General features: G+C 36.1%; 1 protein-coding gene across 1 annotated transcript in view; it reads left to right on the top strand.

Annotated features, from left to right (window-relative positions):
• LOC107689202 (protein phosphatase Slingshot homolog 2-like) overlaps nt 1-9,846 on the top strand; it is a 34,920-nt gene that overhangs the window by 2,671 nt on the left and 22,403 nt on the right. Inside the window, exon 2 of the mRNA XM_016487134.1 lies at nt 2,285-2,328. Within this exon, the coding sequence (XP_016342620.1) occupies nt 2,285-2,328 (44 nt within the window). The remainder of the gene's footprint in view (nt 1-2,284; nt 2,329-9,846) is intronic.

Genomic DNA, 9,846 nt, shown 5'->3' with positions numbered 1-9,846 from the left:
ATATAAAACGTTGAATACTGATATTTGAAATGATTTAAAACATGAAAAAAATCCCCCCAAAAAAGAAAAAGAAAAGAAAGAAAAAGCCAAAATTTGAAATTAAAACCGCCGGCTTTTTCTGTATTTTTTACTAAATTATTCTGGCAACCACAGCTGCCAAAATTATTTTGTAAAAACTACAGATTACTATTTTTTTTTACAGTGTAGATAAGACCCTTATTCCTCATCTGGTATCGTGTAGAGAGCCCTTTGAAGCTGCACTGAAACTGTAATTTTGACCTTCAACCATTTGGTAGCCGTTGAAGTCCACTATAAAGAGAATAATCCTGGAATGTTTTCATCAAAAACCTTAATTTCTTTTCGACTGAAGAAAGAAAGACGTAAGCATCTTGGATGACATGGGGGTGAGTAAATTATAAGGAAATTTTAATTTGAAAGTGAACTAATCCTTTAACTTTGACAGCCATCTAATTCACTTGGCCTAGAGGAATGTTAGCATTCGTAGGTCATTTTGTATGTAAGGGTAAAAGGCAAGACCTATTATAATGCAATTCATTTTTACCACTACTGAGTTGAATGACATGTCAGTGTTGTCTATTCAGTTGCCGAAACTGCAGCCATGATGGTGCTGCTAAAATCTGGGTCAGTATTACAGAGGTTGAAGGTTCGGTTTCAGGTTCTAGGAACCAATATCTACTTTCACTATTATCTTCTTGAGCAGTACACTTCAAAAAGACTTCCAACCTGTTTGCTAAACATGTTCTGTTAAGTAAGCAGTGGACAAGTATTATCTCTTATATGCATTAATTTTGTTGTCTTTCTAAGATCTTGTATCATGTGATATCTGTGAGAAATCTCATGTGAGAGTGTCTTGTGAGTCTCCTGAAATTTGATTTCTACGGTGCACCAAGTTAATACTAGTCTGGTCTTGGTTTGCTGTACTGTGCTTTGACTATACTCTCGTGTGAACTGTGCTTATGACTAAGGTATGCATTGGATAGTCAAATATTTTGGAGGTCTGGATTGACAGTCATTTGCTGCTCAAAAAACCAAATGATTCAAACACAGATTTCATGGACCAAAACATTTCCATAATGCAAAACACTGAGCTTTCATTTGTGTTTATGCAAAATCATTCCCATCTAGGGTCATGTCTGTCATGAGTTGCTTGAAATAATTTGTTCTGTGATAACCCGTCTTTTTGCATTCAATGTATTTCCGAACATGGCAAATCTCAGTCTTACAGATGCAATGCATTTCAAATTAGGCCTAATACTGATGTGACTCTTGTTTTTGCAATAGAATTTTTATTCCACACAAGTAGGCTGGTGGAAATTTCTTCAGTGTTTAGAGAGCTTGTTGTGCCATGAGAAAAGCAAGCTTCCAAATATCCTGTCAACCTTTATCACACTATTTCTTAATATGATATTGTGACTTACTTTGTCTGTCTATGTTCTACTATCTGGATAAAGATGCTATGCTACTCTGAACTGTTTCTTTAAAATGTATTGATCACTGGCAAGAAAGCTGAATGCAGGCTTGGTGAGCAGAAGAGAATTATTAAAAAAAAAAAAACATTAAAAATCTTACTGTTCAAAAACTTTTGACTGGTATGTTAGCCTATAGTTTGAAGTTAAATATAATAATTAATAAGGTGAGTCTGAGATGTTTATTTGACATTGATTTCACATTTCTTGTTTGTATGAAGGCTAAATACAAATAAAAGGTGAACATTAAATAGTTTTATAGGAAGAGGTTTCATAGACTTGGCAAATTAATTTTTCATAAGTTTGTAGGTACAGACATCTGTTGTGGGTGTTCTTGGCAGTTTTTATGAGGCTTTTTTAATAGTGTTCATATCGATATCGGAATTATATCGTATCGACCGAAATTAAGAAATATATTGTGATATAAATTTTGGCCATATCGTCCAGCCCTAATCAATGGGGTACCACGGTGGTACTACAGGGCATTTGTCAATCAGTGTTTGAGCTCAATTAAATTTTTGTGAAATATAAAAAATATTTTTAAGCAAAAATACAACATTAAGTTAACTTCAACTAAAGCTAACCTTGTGAAGTTAAAATACAACACTAAATTTTAGTGGATGCTCTGTCTCTGCATGAACTGATTTTTTAAAAGTATTAAAGATTGATTTTATGCTAATCTTTACATTGCAGTTTCATCATATTGTTTAGCATGAGAGTTACAACCAGAGGTAGTATATTAGGCTACAGATCAGTACAAATAATAAATCTGTTTCCTTTTATTTATTGTTTTAAAGGAGTCTGGCAGTGGGGAAGATGACCGCCGATCTCAGCCCAGAAGGTAAGAAAACCTCATTCTGAAACCTTTCTCAAAGGAGCCTTGATGTCATAAAAACCATTACTTATAAAGTCATAGACTAAGTCAAAGAAAGTTGCCACAATATTTGTGCACGGTTGTTTATTACTTTTATTTATAATAATACTACTATTATTTTCTTCTGTATCACTGGGCCTCAGATGAGATAACAATGTTACAAAAAGCTGTTATAGATAAAGCACAAACATCATGATTTTTCATTATCCTAAAAAAAAAGGGAGTAAATATGATGTTCAACGAGGAACAACAATATTTAGAAAGATGAGCACACATTCCTGGAAGTGCTGGAGGAGCTTTAGGACGTTTATTAGATTGTGGGTGATAACGAGTATTTATGAGCGTCTGAACGCGCCAGTGGGTCAGAAATACCTGCACTGACCAAACCCAGAGAAAGAAACTAACACAGACTCACAGAGAAACACCAGAATCAGCCGCAGAGACCTGACAGCATCTCTGAACTACAGCTGGCGGCGTACTGAGACAGACAGAAATGTGTTATAGATAGATAGATAGATAGATAGATAGATAGATAGATAGATAGATTTTTATCTTAAATGCACACACAGAGGTATCCAAATTCCTCTACATTCTTAAAGGGTTAGTTCACCCAAAAATAAAAATTCTGTCATTAATTACTCACCCTCATGTCGTTCCAAACCCATAAAACCTCCGTTCATCTTCGGAACACAAATTAAGATATTTTTGATGAATTCTGAGAGCTTTCTGACAGCAATGTAATTACCACGATCAAGGTCCAGAAACGTAACAAGGAGATCGGTAAAATAATCCATGTGACATCAGGGGTTCAACCGTAATTTTACGAAGCTACGAGAATACATTTTGTATGCAAAGAAAACAAAAATAACGACTTTATTCAACAATTCATCTCCTCCGCGTCACCCTGGTGCCATTTTGGAGAATATCCACTGAACGTAAACAGTGTATGCTATTCTGTGTCAGCTGCGGCACGCAGATGGCTCAGTGTAGGTCTGGGCGATATGGCCAAAAAATTATCACGATAATGTTTTTTTTTTACATTATCTGTCGATATCGATAATTATCACGATAAATGTCAAATTTGTATTTCTTTCAAGTTTAAAGGCAGATTTTTGCTCCAATGTGAAAGTTGTAAAAACCAGACGGTTAACTGTGGTTTTAAACTATTCTTTATGGTCAGACCACGACAAACACTTCACGTTTTTGAATTCTTTACACTTTTCCAGTCATTTTTCGTTAACAAAATAAATATCTTAATAGAAAAAAATAATTTCTTAGTTCTGTACGTTCTAATGAGTAATATTGTTTCAAATCAAGAAACAGGTTTGTGTTGCCTGATAATATTAATAATAATATACATTTTTTTGTCTCTTAGAAATACACATTTAATAGTAGCTTAAGTTAGGATGCAGATGTAGATTTATGTTTGTAGCAAAGTTCGTAGTTCGGGAAGAAGAAAGCGGGAACCGGCGAACATTTAAAGAAAACTTTAAATGACTGCCGCACACAAAACAAAATAAAGCCCAGGCCTGGTCCTCTCTCGTCCAACACTGTCGTCACTCCTCCTTTTATCCTTCCGGAGCTCCTCCGTGGGACTCGAGACCGGTGAGTGGCGCAGGTGTCGCGCATTAGCATTTACTCCACCGGCCTGTAGTTATTGCTACAGTAAATCTATGGTAAATAATGGCAATTTGTAGATTAAAAAGTCTTCTGACTGTATCGTTGCGCAGTGTTTCTCCTGTTTGTCAGCGCTGTGTTTCATCTGGCTAGGCCTGTCGCAATAATCAATATATCGACTTATCGCACAATATATGTACATGTATCTAACATGTATCTAATATTTTGATACTTAATTTCCATGATCTAAATATTCTTAAAAATTAAAAGTTTGTTGTCATTTGGAAGTGTGTAGGACTTCTTGCATTATTATGCTGTTACATTATGATTATATATTCAGTGGCTTAAAATGACAATAATATCGCTTATTGCAATTATTTCTGGGGCAATATATCGCTCAACAAAAAGTTGTTATCGTGACAGGCCTACATCTGGCTGTAAACAGAGTTATTTGTGTTCTTCGCTGAATGCAAGCGCTTCACACTGGATCTCACACAGCACCGTTTGATCGAGACTCCTCAGCGAGTGAACTCATCTGCTCTAGTGAAGCTCGCGCTGCGCCGCCGTTTAAACTTTGATCCAAGCGGATAAATGGTCCGAGTGACGCGCTTCAAATGAGTTGCGCTCTTTCGTTCCGCCTTTGCCTCGTAAACATTATATTTAAAATTTATCGACCTCTTGTTATTGTTTATCGAGGAAATTTATATCGCGCGATAATTATCGTTATCAATTTATCACCCAGCCCTAGCTCAGTGGATATTCTCCAAAATGGCACCAGGGTGACGCGGAGGAGACGAATAGTAGAATAAAATCGTTATTTTTGTTTTCTTTGCATACAAAAAGTATTCTCGTAGCTTCGTAAAATTACGGTTGAACCCCTGATGTCACATGGATTATTTTATCAATCTCCTTGCTACGTTTCTAGACCTTGATCGCGGTAATTACATTGCTGTCTATGGGAGGGTCAGAGAGCTGTCAGATTCCATCAAAAATATCTTAATTTGTGTTCCGAAGATGAACGGAGGTCTTTACGGGTTTAGAACGACATGAGGGTGAGTAATTAATGACAGAATTTTCATTTTTGGGTGAACTATCCCTTTAAGATATCAAAAAAGTTAACCATTAGGCAGTCACAAGAACAAGGACATCCTCCACAAAAGGATGTCTTTCTAATGACTCCTGCATTATTAGATAATGGCAATACATTACTTTAATTTATTGACAGAGAGTAAAGAAGCTCTCACTTTCATGATGTTATTAAAAAGTTGAAATTATGTAACAAAATCTTTCCCTTAGGCGGTTACAATGTTACAAGATCATTTTCTCTAAAGATATTATAGCTCTACTATGGAATCTCAGATCTTTAGAGGTCAGTAGCTGTGTCAGAAATCAATAGCATGCTGTCCTAAACTGAGACTTCACTTGCTCTTGTCTCATGCACACATCATATTGTTTTCGTGGTGACATTTTAATTAGACATCCTTCAAATGTAAAAGACTACAAGTGTACTTCCATTTTTTGGCAGAGTATCAAATGTGATGGGAAGTTCTCATATGTCAGTGTAATTGAATGTGCCATCAGATATCAGACCTCTGTAATAACACGGACATGCTGTAAATTGACAGATCATTGCAGTGCAGCTCTAATGTCCATGGACATTATCATCATGATAGCTGTGACGTCATATGAGACCTGCTTTGAGATCCAGTGATTTTGTCGAGTTTGATAGTTATTTTGTGACAACTTGATGTGGTCTTTCCTCTTGTGTTGGCTTATCACAGAGAACAAACAAGTTCAGCCAGTTTTGCCTCTACTCATGTTTCCGTAAAAGTTGTTGATTTAGAGCTTCTGCTTCCCGCAGTATTTCCCATTTCTTTCATAGTCAACAATAGTATATCAGTTTATATACAGTCAAACCAAAAATTATTCAGACAGCAGATATAATTTTTTATGTATTTTTACTAGTGGCTGCAGGACACTATACTTCATTTATGTAAGTGATGATGAAGCGATGTATACTGTGACATATTATACCCCAAAAACCTGTCAAATTGATAATAAATATGGGACGATTACTCAGACACTTTTGACCTACTGACCACGTTTTGCTTAAAGAGCAGGTCATATGGGTTTTTGAAAAATATATCTACAGGCCTACATCTGGCTGTAAACAGAGTTATTTGTGTTCTTCGCTGAATGCAAGCGCTTCACACTGGATCTCACACAGCACCGTTTGATCGAGACTCCTCAGCGAGTGAACTCATCTGCTCTAGTGAAGCTCGCGCTGCGCCGCCGTTTAAACTTTGATCCAAGCGGATAAATGGTCCGAGTGACGCGCTTCAAATGAGTTGCGCTCTTTCGTTCCGCCTTTGCCTCGTAAACATTATATTTAAAATTTATCGACCTCTTGTTATTGTTTATCGAGGAAATTTATATCGCGCGATAATTATCGTTATCAATTTATCACCCAGCCCTAGCTCAGTGGATATTCTCCAAAATGGCACCAGGGTGACGCGGAGGAGACGAATAGTAGAATAAAATCGTTATTTTTGTTTTCTTTGCATACAAAAAGTATTCTCGTAGCTTCGTAAAATTACGGTTGAACCCCTGATGTCACATGGATTATTTTATCAATCTCCTTGCTACGTTTCTAGACCTTGATCGCGGTAATTACATTGCTGTCTATGGGAGGGTCAGAGAGCTGTCAGATTCCATCAAAAATATCTTAATTTGTGTTCCGAAGATGAACGGAGGTCTTTACGGGTTTAGAACGACATGAGGGTGAGTAATTAATGACAGAATTTTCATTTTTGGGTGAACTATCCCTTTAAGATATCAAAAAAGTTAACCATTAGGCAGTCACAAGAACAAGGACATCCTCCACAAAAGGATGTCTTTCTAATGACTCCTGCATTATTAGATAATGGCAATACATTACTTTAATTTATTGACAGAGAGTAAAGAAGCTCTCACTTTCATGATGTTATTAAAAAGTTGAAATTATGTAACAAAATCTTTCCCTTAGGCGGTTACAATGTTACAAGATCATTTTCTCTAAAGATATTATAGCTCTACTATGGAATCTCAGATCTTTAGAGGTCAGTAGCTGTGTCAGAAATCAATAGCATGCTGTCCTAAACTGAGACTTCACTTGCTCTTGTCTCATGCACACATCATATTGTTTTCGTGGTGACATTTTAATTAGACATCCTTCAAATGTAAAAGACTACAAGTGTACTTCCATTTTTTGGCAGAGTATCAAATGTGTCTCATATGTCACATATGTCAGTGTAATTGAATGTGCCATCAGATATCAGACCTCTGTAATAACACGGACATTGACAGATCAACACCAAGTTGCTGCTCATCTTGAACATTTCTTTTCTTTGAACCATCTGGCTCTATATAGCACAACAGTCAGGTTCTGGAAGTGAAAATCCCATTCATTTATTTTCTCCATAGGGGAATTGATTTTTAACAATAACCTCTAAATCGTTAAAGACAGGCCTACTGTGAGCTATGAGGTTGTTAATTGATGTTTTTGTTTTTTGTTGAAGTCGTCAGACCACATTATTTCAACCTTTTTAATTGTCTTTAACAGTGGAATGAAAAACTTGAAAAATCGCTTACCCCACCTTTAATTGTACAAGATAATTCAAAGTCAAATACAAACAGACCTTACTTAAAATCACAGACTTTTGAAAACTTAAAATAATTGAGTACATTTCACTAATAATATTAAATTCTTTGTGTCGAAGATTAAAGAGCAGGTCATATGGGTTTTTGAAAAATATATCTTTTGCAGTTTATAACGTAGCTATCCTTAAATGAAAACACTCTGCAAAGTTGTTAATCAAAAAAGTGCATGCTAAATAAAGATATTGTCTCTCAAAAGAGCGAGTCGGTTCTGAATCACCTTAACGAGTCATCATATTTTCTAATCTTTTGCCTGTTGCCTAGGGATGTAACGGTATGAAAATTTCTTATCACGATTATAGTGACCTAAGATACAATGACAAACTAGCTTATAAAACTTTTATTAACAAAAACGAATAAGACGAGGCATGACATACACCACATGCTGTATTATATACCGACTAATAAATTACAGAATGTTTAGCAAACACTGAGGAATCAAATAAATAAAAAAGAGAGCCTCCATAGCATAACGTGAGGTAAACAGCAGAGATAACAAGCTTTTCAAAATGAAAACAAAAAGAAAAGTAAAACTAAACTTGCTGTCGGTGACAGTGCTTGCATGTTTTTGTCCCACAAAAATACCAACATGTTCACCTTTGGTTTAAGAAGTGGTCTTTTACTTTACTTTCGCGTGAAACCCATCCATCGTTTCCTCAGTATTCGCGTCATTTTTGCTGCACACAGCTTCACGCTTACCGCTTGCATAAGTGTTTTTGTATTTTATGTCATTATTATAAGAGCGGATTGGAGCACTATATTATTGTTTTATGCAAAAGTGCTTTGTCAATGTTAGCGCCTCTCTGGTGCCAGAGACTCCTCTCTGTGCCAATCACAGCAGGCTTGGCCAACTGACCAATCAGAGCAGAGTAGGCTTATGGAAGGGAGGGGTTTGCTCCGAACTTGCTTGGAACGAATCGTTTAGAAATCATTGGCAAATGACTCTAATATTAAATGTATATTCTGAGAAAATTACAATGTTTTCTGACCTTAGATGCATTTAAACCTGTTGTAGGGGACTCCAACACAATATTAGGACACTTTAAAATACCATATGACCTGCTCTTTAAGTGTTTTCCTTTCATTGCTAATGGGACCTTTTTACACCACAGACTGAACAAAATTAAGCATTACTTGGCAATTGGTTGACCTAAATTGGTATTATCTAATTGTGTACTTAAATTAACTTCTAACCGCTGACAGCTATTCAACCTAATTCATTACATACCTTTCTATCAAAGTTATCTGACATTATCAAGATGAATTTGTTCTGACACAGTTTAACTCTGAGTTCTTGTCATATTTTATTACCATTTTCTAAACTATAGCGAATAAACTGTGATAATGTGAGAAATGTTGAAGGTGTCTGAATAAATTTTGGTTTGACTGTATATGATTTATCTCCAACCCAATGGTTTTACTGTGTGTGCATGCATATTTACATCACTGTAAATATTGTAATTATTCCACTTAATATAGCAGCAGAATATATTGTGTAAAAGATGGGTTTGACTAAAGCTGACACAAAACCAAACCACTGGAGTTTTATTAAATATTTGGCCTTGTTGGTTCTTGATGGTTTATTAACATAATTATTTCAGTCAGTAGGCCTGGGCGATAAAATGGTATCGATATATATCGACGGTACACCTTCGATGACGATAGAAATGTTTTTCGATATAGGCACGTGCTATGAGTGACACAGACAGCACACACAAACATGAACATGAGTGCTGTGCCTGCCTGTGATGAGGAGATGGTGAATAAAAAAATGAATATTAGTCGAATTTAAAATAAACATTTGCATTTGAATGCAAAAATAGTACAATCGAATGTTAGGTGTACGTCAGGGAGCGTCATCAGTTGCGCACAAGATGTAAACGCGCCGCTGCTGCGTTATTCATTCAAAATATTAGAGAAATATAGTAGCTGATCTTAATTAGGTTAAAACAGAAACCAAGCCATTCACACAGAACGCAAATTCAGCTCATTTTTAGACGGACAAATATGACTGCTGCACTCGCGTCTCACACATAGAATGTAAAAAAGATGGACGACGTGTCTCCTATTCCTTCCACTATAGAAAAGTGAAGTCAAAGCATCTCAGTATGGCCGCTGCCATCTTGAGTAAATGACGTCATTTGGAGCCAGAGTCTGCGCAGTAGAGATTTG

Source organism: Sinocyclocheilus anshuiensis, unplaced genomic scaffold (genome assembly GCF_001515605.1).
Source record: "Sinocyclocheilus anshuiensis isolate Anshui unplaced genomic scaffold, SAMN03320099.WGS_v1.1 scaffold966, whole genome shotgun sequence".
NCBI lineage: Eukaryota > Metazoa > Chordata > Actinopteri > Cypriniformes > Cyprinidae > Sinocyclocheilus > Sinocyclocheilus anshuiensis.
This window is presented reverse-complemented; position numbering and strand designations above follow the sequence as displayed.